This window comes from Crocodylus porosus, unplaced genomic scaffold (genome assembly GCF_001723895.1).
Source record: "Crocodylus porosus isolate Cpor-Errol unplaced genomic scaffold, CroPor_comp1, whole genome shotgun sequence".
NCBI classification, from domain to species: domain Eukaryota; kingdom Metazoa; phylum Chordata; order Crocodylia; family Crocodylidae; genus Crocodylus; species Crocodylus porosus.
Window position 1 is genome coordinate 6114386 of NW_017728926.1, and position 20215 is coordinate 6134600.

Genomic DNA, 20215 nt, shown 5'->3' on the forward strand with positions numbered 1-20215 from the left:
GTGGCAGCACTGGGAGGGGGCTACAGGAACACTACAATGATTTTGGGGGTGCTGTAGCCCCCTTGCCCCCTGTAGTTCCCCATCCCAGTTTGACACTTGCCCCGCCCCACCTGTCCCGAGTGCAGCCTCAGCTTAGTAACCCGCCATGAAGAGGCTGGCACATTCCCCAGCCCTGAGTGTGCAGTGGACAGCCTGCCCTCGCCCTGTGCACAGGTCCAGGGGGCATGTGCCCCCCATGCCTCCCCCTGGGTGCGCACAGAGGTAGAAGCCATCCTCCCCTCCCCTGGATGAGCTGCCTGCAGCTCCATCCCGTACCCCACCCTGGCTAGGCAGCAGCTGCCTCTGCCCTAGCTCTACTCTCTCCCTCCCTATGGTGAACTCAGTCTGCACCCCCTCAACATACACACTTTCCTTCCCCCCATGCCCCTTCCCCACAACAGACTTACCAGCCTGGCACTGCTCTCCACACTGCCAGGCTGCATATCAGCAATCAGATCGGTATCCGTCAATATGGCTGGTCAATAATCAGCCAGTGGTATCAGCCCAAAAAATCTTTATCAGTGCACCCCCATGTGTATTTATTAGCAACTTCTTGATATCAAGTTAATATAATATTGTGATAACATCCAGAATAATACACCCATATCAATAAATCATGCAATCTTCCCGGCTCCTCCAAAATGATGGGTTGGACTAGATGATCTGCTCAGGTCGCTTCTGACCCTAGAAACTATGAAAATGAGTAGAATTGGGCTGGTTTGGGTCAGTACTTAGATAACCTACAAGGGATGATGAGATGCTATGAAAAATGGCATTAGTGACTGGCATTAGTGACTGGCAACACATGGATATTCTTTCCTCTGAAAAAGAAACAGCTCAGCATGTTGCTGCAGAAACCTGGGCTACCATCTTTCAGATAATGTGATCCAAATGCTTCTGGTTTAGTCATGAAAATGCCTATGCATCAATCTGTAAGAGTCTGGTTGCTGAGCAAGTTCCATTACAGATCTGCCTCCCAAAATATCCTTCTGTTAATGCTGGATGCTAACTTTTTTCTCTTCCTATATGTGGTGATGTAACTATAGCACAGTTAAAAAAAAATACAGTTTGAATGGGCTAGAAAAACCATGGGAAAGTTCATGAGGTTGCTCCACAGTGTGGCTCATATGTGAGAGACAGATTGATCAAACATCCTACTGTATTTTTTACTCTACTAAGGTTTAGTCATAACAGCTTCTCAAAACATTTACTTTTCAGTGAAACTCCAGATACTTTGCTGGGCCCAGCTGATGCTATCTCCCTGATTGCCTGACCTGTCCTGGGCTGCATTAGTTGTCTGTGGATGCTGATGAAGCATATCCAATTCCAGCCATACTACTTTCATATGCTGACACATTCCCTCTGCATCTCTTGAATAGCGCAAAAGGAATACAGCAGGCCAGGGAAACTGTCCCATGCTTTGTAAACCAGCTGCTGTACAATTTCCTCATGAAAGCAGTAATAAAAAAACCAGCAGGTCAGAGAAACTGTCTCTACAATTTATAAACTGCCAATAGTAAGAGTCTCTTGTGCAATAAGTCATCAAACTAAAAACCCAGAATCTCATAGAAAAAGCACAAGTTATCAGTAGACAACAACAAAATGAGGGACTAATCAGCTTTCACTTACCTACTGTGATGAGGTTTGCAGACAGGAAATGGCAACAGTTTCCATCAGCAAGTGGCAGGTCTTCTTCTTGAGCTGGATCCCTTAGCATGGCTTTTGCAGAGGGCAGAGACATTGTAGGCTGTCAGAAATTGCCTATTCAGAATGTCCACTCTGAACCACACAACAAATTATTTCAGATTAGAAGCTGACCATATATCTGCCTAAAAAATTCAGCCCTGATGATAAAACAATCTCTGGAAGTCCAAAATTTGAGATGTTCTTTCTGGTTTCTTCTAAAGCCATATAAAATCTCCTCTTTGGTATGGTAAACCAACTATACCATAGCCAGAATACTCCTACTGACACCTCCAATTTGTTTTCAGGAATAAATGTCCAGTCACTGCTGCTAAAGTAAAATAACCACCGTCTTCAGTCTTGATATAGCAAATGTCTTAGCCTTTGCGTTTCCTGCAGGCATTAAAGTGATGGGACTTAAAATTGAGTGTATCCTCCCAGTGTTTCCTGCATGTTGCACACCTAGAAAAGATGACATTTTTTAAGGATGGAAATTACACAAGCTAGGGTGTTATAGAGAACAAAACTTACAACAGTGCCATAGTTAATTGTATATGGTGGTCAAATCTCTGCATCTGCTTACCCCTATGGGCTACACTAATCACAGTTATGCAGATACACTGGTAAAGTAATGCCTCCCGTGCACAGATGGGAGCCAAAGCAGGCTCCCAGTGCCTTGTGACATTTCATATAAAGTAGTATAATTTAATAGAGCATCTAAGTGGAAGCAGGGAGAGACTGATTCTGCCAGCTTCAAGTTCTGTAAAGATCAGCTTCCTCTCATTGCCGTAGCAGTTTAACATTACATATACTTGAACAGCAATCATTTTTCAGGAGTCAGAGCTTGCAGTCCCTGATAGGCACAAGATAGCTGTGTACACCATCTGCTGTGACATTTGTTTACTTATCAAGAAACAGCACTGTCTCATAGCTTTCACATCCCTTTTCTTCTCTTACCTATTGTCACCAGACTCCATACCTGTGCATTCCCTCCCTCCCTCCCTCCCTCCCGTCTCTTAACACACCATCCCTTTCCCACAGGCTAGAGACGTGGCTTTTTAAATCCCACACATCTCTGGGACCTCTTTCTGCGAAAGGGATCCAAGAGCCGGCTCCAAAGCAAAGATGAGAAATGGCAGAACTCTGAGATTCTGCTTTAATGCTGCAACAGTTCAGTTCCAAAGAAGTTTTCGCCAGCTCATAATTACAAGCTGAGCCATGAAACCTTGTCCCAACATGTCTTGTTGTGAAAGGAGAGATCCGGTTTGAAGCTAACATTAAAACAAAATGCCAATGAGGCATCACTACCAACTTTTCAGAAGATGAGGGACTAGGGCGTTTTGTTTGTGGCAAAAGAAATCTGATTAAAATGGCGTCCGTTTTACAGCAAATACCATTTAAAAGGGAGAGGCCTTTTTTCCCCCTTTCTGTCTTGCCACTCTCCCTTCAGGGGAAAAAAAGTGTGCCAGTCAGCAAAATAATCCCCAAACAATAAGCTAAATTCACAGGCTTTCAGATATGGGATGCCAGGGCTTAGCAGCATTCATGCAGTGGGAACTTAACACAAATGATGCCATAGCATTTTTTACACCCAGGCGAGATGGGATCCAAGCAGAGGCCAGGCCACCCCTTGACTCTGGAATCACTTCACCCAGGAGCAGAGCTGAAAGAATTTTATTTGGCAACCAAATTACTGGCCAAAAATGCAGTTTCAGGGGAACTGAAACCCTCCACAAATTCAGGCTGAATTTGACAAACCTTTTTAATCAAAACATGGAGTCTGTTTCAAGTCTGGATGAAATTTCATAAAAGCTGTTTTTAAACAGGATAAAACAAACATTAAACAAGTTAAAGACTAAACACAACATTTCATTCAACCTGAATGCAAACAGGTTTTTATATCTTCATTTTGTCAAGAAAACTGAAAAAATTCTGGTTTGGGTCAAGCCCATTTTTCCCCCACATTTTGGTTTGATGAGAAAACTGAAAGATCAGCTCTTCACGTAGTTCTGCTTGGGAGTTTCTTCCCAGAAGAGGGAAAGGAGAGATCAAGGCCAAGCTCCTGGTATAATTAGACTAGTGTAATTGAGTATAATTATTATATACTCTTTGTATTCATTGCAACCAAATCCTTCTCTCCTTCAACTACAGGGCACATCTTATCTATACACAAACTGCCTCAGCTACAGACATCATCCTATAGATCAGGGGTGAGCAATGTTTTGGACAGAGTGCCAAAAAACATCCATAGCCTCAACTTGTAAGATGTTGGTGTGCTAGGGATGGATGACAGGAGAGCTGTGAAGGGCCTGATCCTCATTGTGGCAATGCAGCCCCAGCCCCTTCCTCACCATCTGCCCAAAGGCACACGTGCCAAGCAAAATGCCTTTGTGGCTACACTTTGGCCTGTGCGCCGGGGGTTGCCTATGCCTGCTATACATGCACTGATGCCCCCTCCAACCTCTTCTATGATGCTAAGAGAAAGGATAGCTACATCAAACAGACTCTTCTTTCTTCATACATGCAAGTTTACAGCTATTATTTTTGTGCACTTACAACAAGGCTGTGTATATTAAGCCAGGCAAGGAACAGCTAGTGAGGGTAGTATCCAAAAGATCCCTTGGGAGAGCAGGGATGGCTATGAAAATAGTAGCCCACTCAGCTGGGCAGCAAGCCAGTCGTATATCTGTAAGCTCTACAGGATAACTTTCTGATTTGTGTGTGCTGTGTGGTAGGGTCTGTCCTTGACTACGGGCTGTAGGCACAACCACAGTACCAAAACTACTGAAAGGACTGCTAATGTCATTCTCCACAAGACGCACTGAGCCCCAGAGCCATCCGTAACCAGCTCCCTTGATGGCCATTCTACTAGTCAAATGAAAAGGTTTTAGAAAGTGAACCCCTTCCTGTGCCTCCTTATACCCAGGTCAAGTCCTTCCTGGTCAAGGCCAAGCAAACAGTATCAAGCAGCATGGAGAACTTCCCCAGCACTCACTGGCTGTGGCTGTTTGGAAGCTAGACTCAAAGTTACTCATCTCCACTGTTCAGGGCTTCTCTAAAGGGGGTTTAGCACACCAGCATTCACTAGCACTAACCTCACCTTCATGCACACTGAGCTTCCATCTCTCTTTTTAACGTATTATTGCTCAATTTTGATCTTTGGTTTCCTTTCCTTGTATTCAAGGATAGGAACTCTCTGCAAGCTTCTACTTGTACCCTAACAAATATCCCTAGCTACGTCTTTTAGCAAACATAAGAACAGAAAAGACTAAACATAAAGCCTGCCTCCCTCCCCCACTCCCTGCCTGACCAGCCCTCTGTAACGGCATTTCTGGAGTGCTCCAGAATCCCAAGCAGCTGGTGAAGAGGTGGTCAAAGAAAGAACAACATTGTCTCTGCCTCTCAGTGTGGGAGGTACAGGAAAAAGCAGTGTCTAACTCCTGTACATGCCTGTTTCAGCAACACAGATCCCAGAATAGCAAGGACAATGTGAACCCCCTTTCGATTCAAACTACCATACGTCAAAATATACATCCCCACGTAACAAACGCACCAATTTCCTTCCTGTTTAACAGGTTCCTTGTGATCTTTCCCTTATGTCTGTATCTACCTGCTGTCTCGTCTTATACTCAGATTGTAAGCTGGAGCAAGAGCAGTTTTTTGTTATCTGTTTGTATGGCTCCTAGCACCAAGGGCACTGGTGGCCTGCATGTGCTACTGAAACAGAAATAAGAAGAGAATAACCTCAACAATGGAGCCAAGCTAGCTATCACACACAAAGGGAAACAGGGCTGTGGTAGCATGACATAGAACAGCCAAAAAAGCCATAAACTGCAACTGCACATGCTAATCAGACAACTGGAGATGTCAATGGCTAGAAATGCAGCTGTTATAACTCAGCATACAAAAATTAGGCAAGCGACCATGTATCTTTAAAAAAAAAAAAAAAAGCCAGAATCCATGTATGAAGCTGTCACTCTATTTTCACTTTAGATCTAGGCATTATATTACATATGCTACTTATCACACTGATTAATGGCCCTATCCATATCTTGCTCTTGCTGAAATCAAAGGGCATTCTTTACCCATCACTGGGCATATAAAGCCTTTGTAAGGAGAATAAAGCTTCCAATATCTGTTAATGACATCACCTTATCCAGCAATAATGACGTCATCAAAATATGTGAATGCTGTACAGTAAAACAGATGCCCTTAGGTAATGTTAGCAGTATTTACTTTAGGCTAAACTCTTACTTCCTTACATTTATTTGCACTCAGTCCTTAGTTGGGCACACTTCCATGAAGCCTGTGAGTTTTGGGATGTAATCCTGGGTCAGGATCTCTCTCCATGTTGCTCTTGCTTCATGCATTCTTATGTTTTGGAAAGTGACACCAGCTTGTTCCTTCTGTAGTTTTTCTCCCCACTTCAGTGGGCATCTTCAGAGATATGCTGAGCCATTCACAGAGCACTGTGCAGGCAAGTAACCAAAAACGGTAGATAAAACATGGAAAGAGGAGAAACTGCTGGCCCATGTAAGAAAAATGCCTGTTTTTCCTTCAGGGGAGGTGGATCTGGATCTGCTCTAACAGAGCTTTGTGATTCCTTGCGCTCTAGTGGAGCTGCTCATGATTTACATTGGTGTGAGTGAGAGGAGAGAGGCATCGGAAGTTTCTTTGATCCTTAGGGGAGAATGAAAAGCGTGGGTCAAAAGGTGCCTGCAGAGTTCAGCCAAGATGTTTTTGCTCCTTGTCTTTTTAACTGATACTTCCATGTTGTAAAACGCCATACGAGCATTTAATTGCCTTTCTAGAAGAGTGCTGGCACGCTGCTCTGCACACGCGTAACACAGCAACGACCTGTGCTAAAAAAGGGGCACCATCTCAGAGCACATGAGTTAATCTGACTGCTTCAGCATTTATATAACTTCTCCTCCTAGCCCACTAAGCATGACACTTTACACCAACCAGGTGCAAAATGCCACTGCTGTGGTATATCTACACCGCAGGTTTACCCTCAGATTCATCCAGGAAGCCACAATTCCTCTGAGCACAGGAAATGCTTAAAAATTAGTCAAAATCTGTCTACTCACCCTTCACACAGTTGACCTGGGTGGCAACTGCTTTGCCAAACACTCCTGTTTGCTTTAGAACTGAAGAGGCCTTCTGTTACATTTTCTTTCCAAGAAGTTCAATCACTGTAGCTGACTGCATACAAAGCAGCCTTCCCAATAGAGCAAGGCAAGAGCCAGTGGCCAGATCCTCAGCTGGTGCAAACTGGCGTATCTCCAATTTAAAAATAGGAGCTATAGGATTCTACAGCAAATGAGGATGTGGCTGGACAGATGTGTAGTGCAAGGGACTCATCAGCCCAATACACTCAACCGCCATCAGACTGATCCCAGGTTCTTGATATGGGCTCCAGGTCCCCAAGCTTGCTGGAGCTGTAACAAAGCCAGGCAAGCATGTCTGAACACAGTACCCAGTAGCTCTAGCTCCAGGTTTGAGGCAAGGGATCCTCACAAAAGGCAGATCAATTGATCAGCTCTGATCAATTTGCTGATCTGAGTTGAAAACCAGGGCCAAAAGTTCCATAGAACTGACGCTTCAACATTTACAAGAGAGAGGAGAGTCTGGCCCAGGTAACTATCATAAAACTCCAACCACATTTGCATCCCCCATTGCCATCTGCTGCATTGATACAGTACCTAGCACAATGACAGCCCTATATGGTTGGCCTCCAAATGCTCTTGCAACATGCAAATTAAATCATTTTAATTCCCAAAACACTTACAGCAATGGAAGAAGTAACAGATTCCTACACACCATCCCTGCCACCCTGGACTAGAGAGGCCACTACTGAGAGGAAAAGAAATATTAAGCCTCCAGAGCCGTTCTGTCACGGTTTCTCGGTTCAGAATACTAAGAGTGGTCCGCAACACTGGGAAGCATTATGTGCTTTATTTTATGCAGGCACTTAACACCCATTGGATTACTACACAGGAGTTAAGCACGAGGATACTTTCTTGAACTGGGGTCTAGTTACATTTTAATGACAAGGGTTTTTGGTTTTTTTTTCACTGAGAAAATGACCCACCAGCTTATCTGACACTAAGAGAATAGCCAATTCTGGTCATGTCAATGTGAGCAGCATTTGAACTGGTAACTCAAGTTTTGGGCCATAACCTACTATCACCTCATACCCAGCAGTCCCTGTGAAGAGAATGGGACAGAAATCGCAAAGGCAGGATATACAGCCCTGCAAGATGAAAGCACTATCCCATTACCAATCCCTTTGCCACTGTTTTGATCACTACAATATTTAAAGTCTCACTTGAAAAACGACATATTTTTGTGTTTAGACAATCACTATATGTTGTCTAAAAGCCCTCACATCAGCTTTGATTTCCTTCCCAGAGTAAATACAATAGTTTCAGTAGATGATAAGCACAACAGAAAAAAAAAAATCACAAAAACAAGACATTAGGTTAAGTTGAATAATTTGATCAGAAAGCTGATCAAAAAAGGAAGAAAAATCAAAAAAGTGACACCAAAGGAAGAAAAAAAAGACATACTTTAAAGCATTAGCAACTGAGAGTTGGGGTTTGCTTCTAACCTCAGATACTGTTCCTCATGACATGCTGTTCACTTTAAAGAATGCAAATTCATTTGCTGGGCAATTCCAAGCAAGATAATATACAGGTCTGGGCAAGTATTTCACATCCAAAGCAACTGTAGAAGGAAAGCAGGCTGTTTTAGTAATCTGGAACGAATGGGTAAATCCACACCTTAGGGTGTGATGTAGCATTCCATTTTTTGTGGGGACAGCCGGTACGCAACAAACAGGCACCAGACAGAGCTATGTGGCAAAACAATTTGGCTAAACATAAAATAGGGAACAAAGCTAATGGAAAAGATGACACTAGAGTCTCTCTCTGCGAGACCAGACAATCTGTCCATGAATGCTTGCAAATCTTAGCAGATCTTGCATCTAGAACTAGAGGGGCATGTCTACACACCAGGATAGCCTTACATTTTTGATCAATGATATAATTGAACATTCCTGCCTTGAGGAAAGAGACGTAAGATGTGTTATTAAGCCCTAAGATTATTCACTCTAATCTTAAAATTGCTTATACGCATTAGTTTATATAGTAGGAATTTTACCACTGCTTTATAACTCTAAATTTATAATTGCGATACTTTTCAGAAAGTGAACACAGGAAAGAGCCTGTGTAGAAGCCATTCCTTTTTGCAGCATCCAATCTTCTTTCTTGCTTATCCTGAGTTGCCAGGAGGCTCCTTGGTGTCAGAAGCTCTACTTGTAAGACAAGTCACAGACACATGTGAAGCCTGGAATGGATGGCACATTGCAGCATCTCATGCAAAAGAAAATTACAATGTTTTAATTTTAACAGAAGCACACATTCCTCAGCAGCCAGAGGATCATTACCCTTACATGAGAAGATCTTATGGAAAGAAAGGCCCAGGAAGCTGGCTGACAAGCCAAATGTTGTCTATTAGCTCAGCTCTGGCAGCACTTTAAAGTTGCAGGATACAGAAATAAAATTCCAAGAGAAGGGATACTTTTTCTCCTCTGAGACCTCCAACAAATTCAAGACAAGCATCCTTCTGAAAACCAGAATCAGGTTATCAGTTATGCCCAGGGAAACTTAGTTATTCCACAGATAAGAAAAGGAAACTCTAAATGATAGGACAGATTGTATGCCAGGGAAAAAAGGAGTCTATCAAGAAGTGCAATTTCAGGAGGTACCATTGCAGGCATTTGAAATGCAGCTACAACCCTGCCCATGTACCCCATACAATCTGGCCCTATATGTATAACATCCTGAAGATGAGCAAGGACTATGCCAACATGTATGAAAATGGGGCCCTGCCCTGAAGACTCCACAATATGGGAAGGCAATACATGAGTCTAGTTGAGAAGAGAAATGAAGAAGGGTTTAAAGTATAATTTTTTTAAACAATTTTTCTGGTTTATGAAAATTTAACCTTTGCCCATTTGTAATGCTGCTGTTCACAAGTTAATGCCAAAGTCTGGAAGTTAACTGATCCCATAGCACAACCTGGGGAAGCGGAGGGGAGGGGAGGGAGGGGCTAGAGAACAAAAGTAAGAAAAATCAATCCACACTGTTAACCCACCTCCATTAGTCATTGTCTCATGCACATTGGGAAATAAGAGCAAAAAGGCCACAGTTCCATCCCTAAATTGCTCAGTTCTTCTGGCTTTTCCCAGGAATACTGAAAGTGGAGGTTCTCCCTAATGTGCTCTTGTCTACCTGTCATCAGCAGTACAGGCAATTACCGCTGCATAGAAATGATATGTATAAGGGAAATAGTGAGCCACTTTAAGGCTGGCTGAACAAAACTGGGTCCAATCAACAATCTGAATTTGGTTAGCAGCCTCTGTTGTCCTCAAACAGCTGGACCAAGCACAAGTCCCTATCTCTGGAATCTCTGGTAATAGAAGTGGGGATATTATGGTTTATGGCAGAGCTGTTCCAATTCCATCCATCAGCTTCATAGTAACCATTATCTTCTGGATTGTAAGCAACAGTCTGTTCCAGCAAGTCAATAAATACCATCCACTCATGCTTAAGACAGTGGAAGTAAAGGGCACTCAGCATTTTTTAGAGACACCCAACAGCTGCCTGGTTCCAATCCAGTATGCATGAAGATCAGGGAGAACACAGGAAAATAAATGCATCTCGCAACTAAGTGTTAACCTTTCTTTATAATTAGGCACCTTGGGGGTGCAAATATTTTTATCTACTGAAAAAGTCATCTGACTCAATTACAACAATCTTTTTTTTCTGCATTGTTCCAGTAATTTTTCAGCATGCACAGTCAGTGCAATTATCCCTTAATTGTATCATTAGGCCATACACTAAGATGTGAAATTCTGCAGCAGAAAAAATGTACACTCAGGTCTGGGCAATTTGAAGACTCAATTAAATCAAATCCAAACCTCCCAGGTAGATGCAGATAGATCTAAAGCGAATGGAGGTTTAAACAAGACTGTACTTCCAACATGACTGTAATGACTGTAACTTCCCAAAACAAACAGCTTGATGCTCTAAAATCTAAAAAGAAAGAATGCAAGCATGCCTGAAGTACTTTCATTTGTGCATACTCTCTCTGCCTATTTGGCCTATTTTAGAGAACTGGGAAGGGATGAAACTTGGTCAGGATGTGTCAGGTCTAGCCAGCCAGATAACAAGACTAGTGCTGAACAGAAATACTCACTAAAAAGGATCAAATTCACACATGCAGTACAGACCCTCCTCCACCACCAAATATCCAGCTGCCCTGGGAAATATATAGACATGTCATTTTCAGCAGAGAATTAACACCCAAGATTTAAAATCCAACAAGCAGCCCAGAGAAAGGGAGCACTGAGAGTTCCAGGACCACCAGGCTGTTCTTGATCGGCACTATGAATAGTTCAGCCAGTTATTTGGCTAGACTATGTAGTCCCAGCCCCCAAACGTCTGCAAAGAAATACCTAGGACAAGAAACTCAAAGCTCCTGTAAACATTAGAAAGTGATTCACTGACAAAATACCACAGCATGATGCACAATATCGACTTCAATGCACAAGGCAGACATGGTTTGCCAGAATAATGGGGCATGGTTTAAATCAGGGATGTCCAACCTTTTTGAATGTGGGGCCAGATCACGAACTTTTTAATCACACAGTGAGTGGGCTGGCGAGCCATAGTCAAGGACCTCACAGGAAGTGGTATCACATTAGGAAGTGATGTCATGTGACCTTTAACACCAATGAAGTTGCAGGAAGTGACAATTAAATGGGTCTGGAAATGTGGTTTAAAATCCAAAATAAAAACAATATAAAAAGCAAGAATGAAATAATATGAAACACTTGACTAAAATAAACACTTTCACTTCTACTCACTTCTCAAAGAATGAAAGAAGCATAATGGAAGTCGACAGATCAAATGTGGAAAAGATATCAGCCAGAGTGGAAACTAATCAAAACAACAAAATATGGGCATTTAAGAATAATCTTCAAGAAGATTTACTTTTATTGAATTAATAACTTGTTAGTAACATGTCTTTAACAAGTAGTAACAAGTTGAACCCCCAATCCCGCACAAAGAGAAACAGACGCAAACACAATGTCAACACTGGACAGTATTTTTACAGACCTGCTGCCCGGCCGGTCTAGTGCCATGCCTGGGTTGACATAGTGCTGCAGGAGCCGCTTGGCTACAACCGGGTTGACCCGGTGCTGGAGAAGCCGCCGGGCCAGGCCGGGGCCGACCTGGGGCCCGCCCGGCCTGCCGGTGCCATGCCCAGGTTGACATGGTGCTGCAGGACCCGCCTGGGCAGAACCGGGTTGGCACCGGCCAGGAAAAGCAGCACGCAGCTGAAGCCGGCTTCCCACGTGCTGCTGGGGAGCGGGAGGAGGCCAGCCAGATCTGCACTGGCCAGCAGACGTGGCAGCGGAGCCGGGTGCTGCTCGGGACTGACCAGTGCAGGCTCGTCCTGTCCCGAGCGGCACACGGCTCCGCCACCGCGTCTGCCGGCTGGTACAGACCCAGCCGGGCTCCTCCCGTTCCCAGCAGCACGAGAAGCGGCCTTGCGTGTGGATGGCCAGGCCTGGAGAACCGCAGCACCCGGGGCGGGGCTGGCCAGGGGAGCAGGAGCCACCTTGCTGTGGGGCAGGGCAGGACGGTGGGGTTGGCTTGAAGCGGGTGGGTGAGGTGGCAGGCACGGGCCGGCAGCCGCTGCTTGGCCTCCCGCGCAGGGCCGCTCTGGCAGCGCAGGGCACGGGCAAGGGCTCGTGTCGGGGCAGGAGCACAGGCGCTCCTGGATGTGCCTTCTCCCCCCCAGTGACCGGCATGTCCCAGGCCCGCGAGTGGAGCTGCTCCTCCGCCGCCCAGCAGCAAAGTTCTCCCAGGAAGGCTCCGTCCTGCACCTGCCCCGAGCCTGCGGCACCGGCTGCGGCCACCAGCTCCTCGGGGCAGGCAGGGCCGCTCAGCAGCCGCAGCCAGGGAGGGGGCCGGCCCGGAGAGGAACCCAGCCGGGCCGGGCCACGCTAGCGCGGTGCGCGCGGGAACCTTGTCCCTTCTCCAGCCCTTCAGCAGCCACTAGGAAGCTGCTGAGTAGCTGCGGGAGGGACAAGGGATGGGAACGAAAGTAAACCGTGTTTACTTTCATTTACTTTCATTTCCTGTCGCAGCAGCTCGGGCCACAGAAAATGCCTTGGTGGGCCCCATGGTGGTTCGTGGGTCGTATGTTGGACAAGCCTGGTTTAAATGTACAGCCAGGCTGAGCAAGTAATTCCAAGGACTGATTTCAGCCAACAGTCTATGTGCAAGAGGAAAAAAATAGCTCGCACTTCTATGACACTCCATGGCAGCCTCTCAGAGGGCTACTACAACCAAGCACCTACAGTCCTGTCATAGGCTAAGATAATTCCTTTCTCTGACCCTGACTGCCTACCTATAAGCATCAACATAATATTTCTCTACCTCATACTGGAAGTTATTGGAAGGCTTAATTACTTAAAATCCATAGAGAACTTTTAGCTTCTAAATGAAAGGTAATATAAAGAGCAGCATTTAAGGGCTGACTCTTTTGCCATCTTCTCACAGAATAGAGGCCAAGCACAAAAGATTTCAAAACTGGAGACTCCAAAAATACTGTGACCTGCTGGTGATGGGGCAAGGAGAAAGAGGACACAGAGAGAATGCTGTGTCTATTACAAAACTTAAACAATTTCTGTACCACCTAGAGTGACTTGCACTGATCATGGATTGACAGACTTGGGAACAAAGCTATTTTTACCAAGAGCATGGTGAGCTTTTAGATCAGTGGCATGACTATTAGGCAAGCTCTCTGAGTGGGTCTCAGTGATTTTAGTCATGCTGTAATAGTGCCTTAAGCATCTTAGGAGTTATCTACTTACAGTGTCATTAGCCCCAAATGTCACACACATGCTAAATAAATCAACATGTAAGCTCTTACGATAAACAGCCTAGTAGCTGGATCATTGAGCGAAGACTCTTCAGGCTCTGCAGTTTGATTTCCATGTCCAACAGATACTTCAGAAAAGGCAGAGGGAAAAGTGAGGTTCCAGGCAGTATTTCTGCATGCACATTCTTCCACTTGCTTCTCTCTTCCCACTGCCACAGGCTATTTCAACAGCACCTCCTTCCTTGACTCTCCACAGGAAGGGAGCTCAGACGGAGGACTTTGCTCTGACCAGCATTTTGTGGGTATGACTGAGTTATGCTTTTCATATGTTGCCCTCCAGAGGCAAGGTAGCTAATGCTTTGTTTGCAGCAAAACAACAAAATGTAAACGTAGCCACAAGCCAACAAAGACGGGCCCGGCTCCACCCATGTTTTCGCTTGCTCAGAATTGTATACAGGGGCCTTCCCTGTGGGCCAGAGCCAGTGCTATAGGCATGAATTAAAGACTTTCTGTATTGGGCACATAACCTTACTAATAGGTGGAATTAATGCAGCTTTGTTGAAACTGCTAGAAATACACAGCAAAACTGAGCTTATAAGAACGACTGCTGCAGCACATCACAAAACCCACTCAGAACTTTTCTTGTGAAAACCTCTGCTGTTTTGTTAAATTAGCTGGAACTGGAGGATGGCTATTTTAAGGAATGATCACCAAAACTTCTCAGATCACTATTTCCCTGGATTTTTGAACAAAACTATCTGTGCCAGTGGAAGCCTCCATCCAAAACTTCATGTTAGCTAGAAATAGTGTCTTAAAAAACAGAACTGAATCTGAGCAAGTGCACACCTCACCTTTCAATTTCAGCTTGCACTCTGCCTTTGCAAGAGACAAATCCAGGGAGGGATTTGCCTCACTCTGGTGGGGGACCAACGCACACAAGCTTTGATAAAGATTTTCCTAGTTGGGATGCACCCAATCCCTACAATAAAGGACCTACAGGGTTAAAAACACACAGTCTCAATGTTTCAAGCAGGAGCCTGCTTTTGCCCAAATCCCTCTGCCCATATCCATAGTCACATTAAATGATCACCAGCCTGGCGTACTACAAGAAATTAATGTAAGAGGCAAAGATATCTTACAGTGATCTCTTCTACTGGACCAACTATGCAGTTAGCATAAGGTTGGATAAGTTTTCAAAAGATAAACATTCTTCATTAGGTCTCCATGAAATTCATGGCTACATCTAGGCAGGCAGTCTCAGACTCCCTATGCCTGAAGAAGGGTGACTGTGCCCAAAAGCTTGCTAAGAACTTTTTTCCAACTACCCAGTTGGTCTAATGAAAGATACCACATCTGCTCAGAGAACCTTTCCTGCTTATGTCCTTAGACCAACACGGCTACAACCAAAAACCCTGGCTACATCTAGGAGCTTCACTGCAACAGATGAAAAATCTTTCTGCTCCAAAAGTTCAAGTTCCTACTTCCTGAACTAAAGAATCTTCTTTAGCTGTTGGCAGTCTAGGATCTCAGACACACAGCTGATGAATGCTCATTTTATCCAGCAAAAGGTTCCAGAATACACAAACATAAATTAATGTATTCACTTTAAGAAAGGGGAATTTTTCAACAGGGCCAACCCACAAAATGCCAAAGTACAGTTCTCTCTCATTTCATGCCCCTTAAGCATGGACTCTGGTCCTTTGCTATTCAATAAAATAAATGAATAATTACTCTAGCAACTTCCCTTATGCAGCACCTGCTAGGACTGCCAGATCAAGAAAAGAGCAGAGGGATGATACTTGATGTTCTGTCAGACAAAGGCCCTGCAGCAGAGGGGAGAATTGCTTCCTGCAAGGTTTAACCCGAGACAAAACCATCTGACAAGGCACCTGCCATTGGACAGCTGCTTTCTAGTTTAAGGATTCAAGAGAATGAGCAAAATCCAGGGGCCCCAACCCTGGAACAGAGCCTGTCTTAGGTGGGGTATGTGGCAAGGAAGCTCCCACCAAGCTAAAGTAAAGAGGCAAGATGCTTTTGGGACTTAAGGATACAGCATGTACACTGCACCAAGGAACATAAGTTTGATCAATCTAAAAAGCAGATCTGCTCTCCAGGGAAAAAATCTGTCTGGGAGATAGAGGAGGACAATGAGGACACAAGATAATTGCATGTTTGTGCTGCTAGTATCTATGAGGTTCTTAAATCAGGCCAAGAACCACATTAAAGATCTGACAAGAAGCTTGCTGGAGAAGTAATTCTGAATAATGGCAACAAAATGCACATGAAATGCTTGTTTCCTACTTTTAGTTATCCACCCCATGGGCCATTCCATCTACCCCAGCATTTTGTGCTGTCCTACTGACCTCTTTCCCCCCTAAAACTGAAGAAATTCACCTGCTAATTCTTATTATTATAATAAATTATTTTCAGGCACCCCAGGCTTTAAAGTCACTGGGAAACTAACAAGCTGCCACGAGACAGACATATTGAATGCTCTTCTCCAGAAACCCAGTTCCTCTTTCAAATTAATATTATGTATTGAAATTATGAGCCTGCCACATGCAGGTTTGGGAGAGGATTATAGAACAAAAGCTGGAATTCCTCTTCTTAAAACTGGTTCATTTGTAAAGCCTACCCTGGATGAAGTAACAATGTTTTATTGAGGTGGGAAAGTTATAAAGTGTCTATTATGCTCGCTGAAAGCTAAAGAATAGACAGCTTCCTTAGCCACAGACCACAACATGGAAACCCAGGTATGAGTCAGTTGGCTCAGTCAAGACACTGAAGCAGCATTAAGTACACGGTTAGCCACGCATCTGTAAGGAACATCATTCACCTACACCCACAGGGTCAGTCAGTGACCAGACAGAGATTTACCACTGCTGTTCACCACTTCAGCCACAGCATCAAAAGACAGCTCTGAGCTTTACTAAGCTTTAGATGAAGCCTTTCTTTGTTATCTTTGAGCATGAGGTGGTTCTGTACCAGAAGATGTGCTTAGCTAGACAGTCTCTTGTGACTGTTCCTCCAGTAGCTCTGCCCAAATTGTTTCACAAGTGTGCCCACACTGACACCTTCTCCAAGCAAGCATGCAAGTTCAGTTCCTTTGAACTGTTCTCTCCTGCACGCACCAGTTGGTGCCAGTTTCATGGTAGATTTTGCAATATGAATTCTCTAACTTCTTCCCAACCTGGGCTTGACTTAAAGGCAGAGACTTGACAGTCTGAAGTAAGAACGTGTCCACAATACCAATTATTGTAATAATAAATGGCTTTCAGGCACCTCAGGCCTTAAAGTCACTGAGAATCTAACAATATGCAGTAAGACATAGACATATCTGAAGTAAGAAAATTGAAAGCAAAGTGGCTCATTAAAACTATCAACAGTAAAACCAAAATCTATGATAACGGCTGGGTGAACAATGGGTTTTTCAGTTCAGGGGCCGAAAAACAAAATGAATCAATTTGGATCAAACTGAATGGTTTGTTAGACTTCAAACAAGTTGTTTCATTTAATTTTGGGATTATTTAAAAACACTTTAAAAATAGCCTTCAGTCTTTTGTCTAGGCTTAGGTCATTTTAAAACGAATATTAACATTTCAGCCTGAAATTCTGGTCAGTAAATTCAAGCTGGAAATCAGAAGAAGGCTCCTAGCAAGAAAGCAGTGAGGCTGCAGAACAGTTTCCCAAGCGGCGCTGAGGGGAGGTACAAAACTCAACTCCTTTTACAGTGACAACAGATGTTCTTTAAAGAAATGATATGACACAGTGCTTGCAACAGCAGCGACTGGGTTTGATGACCCAGGGGGTCACTTCCAATCCTAGACACCTATGAAAAGTCAAAATCTGTTATTTAGAAAGTGTCAAAATACTTTGACCGTTTCATACATGCACCCTTATTGTTTTGGGCTGAAATTCCAGTTTTCATAGACATTAGGGCTGGAAGGGACCTTGGAAGATCATCAAGTCCAGCTCCCTGCCTCAGGGGCAGGAAGTCAGCAGGGATCATAGGATCCCAGCAACATAAACATACAGATGTTTTTTGAAGGCATTCAGACTAGGTGCTTGAGCCACCTCTGGTAGCAGTCTATTCCAAATCTTGGGGGCTCAGACAGTAAAGAAGTTCTTCCTTATGTCCAGCCTGAAATGGTCATGGAAGACTTTGTGACCGTTTGACCCTGTCTTCCCTTGGGGCACTCTGGTGAACAGATGTTCCCCAAGATCCTGGTAAGCACCCCTGATGAACTTATAGGTGGCCACCAGATCACCCTTGAGCCTGCACTTTTTCAGGCTGAAGAGTCCCATGTCTCTCAGCCTCTCTTCATAAGGTCTGCTTTCCTGACCTCTGATCATGCTCGTGGCTCTTCTCTGGACTCTCTCAAGCTTCTCCACAACCTTTTTGAATGGTGGAGCCCAAAACTGGATGCTGTAGTCCAGCTGCAGCCTCACCAAGTCTCAGTACAATGGGAGGATGACGTCCTGGGATTTACTTGAGAAGCATCTGTGGATGCAAGCAAGCATTTTGCTTGCTTTACTAGCAGCAGTATTACATTGCAGGCTCATATTCATCTTGTGGTCAGTCACGACCCCCAAGTCCCTTTCATCCGTAGTGCTAGCCAGCGTAGCACTGCCGAACCTATAAGCATGCTGCAGGTTTTTCCTCCCAAGGTGGAGAACCTTGCATTTTTCAGTGTTAAACACCATCAGGTTCTCATCCACACTTGGCCAGTCTGCTTCTGATACCAATTTCCGTATCATTAATGAAGATATTAAATAGTATAGGGCCAAAGTCAGAGCCCTGGGGGACCCCAGTGGTCACTGGGCACCATGCCAATTGCCTTCCATCAACCACTACCCTCTGGGTCCTACAACGAAGCCAACTGCCCAGCCAGCAGATTGTGGTGTGGCCGAGGCTTCAGTTAGCCAGTTTTACTAAGAGGTGATCATGGGATACCAGATGGAAGGCTTTTTTAAAGTCAAGATGTACAATATCAATCTCTTCTCATTTGTCCATGTGATATGTCACCTGGTCGTAGAAGAAAATGAGATTGGTCAAGCAAGACCTACCCACAACAAACTCGTGCTGGGTATCCCTCAGGATGTTGCCATAGGCCAGCCTGTTAAGAATGGCCTCTCTGATAATCTTTTCTAAGACCTTCCCCGGGATAGAGGTCAGGCTGATAGGCCTATAGTTTGCTGGATCCACTTTTCTTCTTTTCTTAAAGATAGGCACCACATTGGCCTTCTTCCAATCATTGGGCACTTCACCAGAGCGCCAGGAGCTCTTGAAGATCCGTGCCAGGGGCTGGGCTATGATGCTAGCCAGCTCCTTGAGTACCCTGGGGTGTAAACTGTCAGGGCCGGTTGACTTGAAAGTGTCCAGCCTGTCAAGATGTTCCTTCACAAGGTCAGCATTGATGGAGGGTAAGGAATCTCCCTTGCCCAGGCCTCCCTGTCATGTAGTGGTCAGGGACGTCCCATGGGATTGATGAAAGACAGATGCAAAGTACCCATTTAGCAAGTTGGCTTTTTCCTGGGTGTCAGTTGTCAGTTGTCCCATCTGGTTTAGCAGAGGTCCAGTGCTGCCCTTGCTTTTCCTCCTGCTCCCCACATATCTAAAAAAGGACTTTTTATTGTCCTTGATACTTGTAGCCAGTTGGAGTTCCACCACAGCCTTTGTTTTCCTGGGTTGCTCCCTGCAGGTCTGGACCAGAGCAGAGTATTCCTCCTTGGTGGTGGATCCAGTCCTCCATCCTTTGTAGGTTTGTCTTTTTAGACAGAGGAGGTCCGCTTGTTCCCTAGAGAGCCTGCTGTGCCCTTTTGTTGCCCTTCCTCCGAGATGGGATAGACTTTGCTTGCGCTTCAAGGATTGCACCTTTGAGGAGGAACCATTCGTCCTGAACTCCTCTCCCCTTTGGGTTATGGCTCTTTAGGGCCTCTCTGACAAGCCTCCTTAGCTTGTCAAAGTCATCTTTCCTGAAGTCAAGGACTTCTGTATTGCTGACTGACTTGTCAGCTTTACAGAGGATGGTGAAGGTGATCAGCTCATGGTCACTATCACTCAGTTTCCCATTGAGTACCCTGGTTGCTGATTAGGTCGTTCCCCGTTGCCAGAACCAGGTCGAGCAGCGGTTTACCTCTCATCAGCCCATCAACTTCTTGCGTCAGACAGAGGTCATCTACGCACAAGAGAAAGCTTTGTGACCACTCAGATTCGGCAGAGTGCTCTTCCCACGAGATGTTTGGGTAGTCGAAGTCTCCCATGACAACCATGCACCAGGAGCGTGCGGCCTCAGCCAGTTCCCTGGCAAACTAGTGACTTAAAAGTCCTTTGAATCAATCCACCCCTGCAACTCATCCCTAGCTTCCATTTTAGATTAACTGGGGAAGATGCTGAAAGGGATCTAGAGGCAAAAGGAGAGGCTGTCTTAAAGACACTACCTATCAATTTGGGGACTTAGACCCCTTATTTTTGAGCTTTTATGGGTAATAATATTGCAAAGAGCATTTTTGGTTTTAAAAACATGAAGTT

General features: G+C 44.7%; 1 protein-coding gene across 1 annotated transcript in view; it reads right to left on the bottom strand.

The window, feature by feature from the left end:
- Positions 1 to 20215, bottom strand: part of PLCH2 (phospholipase C eta 2) — a 358008-nt gene that overhangs the window by 324707 nt on the left and 13086 nt on the right. Inside the window, exon 2 of the mRNA XM_019541274.1 lies at positions 1669 to 2184. Coding sequence (XP_019396819.1) covers positions 1669 to 1780 — 112 coding nt within the window. The 5' untranslated portion in view covers positions 1781 to 2184. The remainder of the gene's footprint in view (positions 1 to 1668; positions 2185 to 20215) is intronic.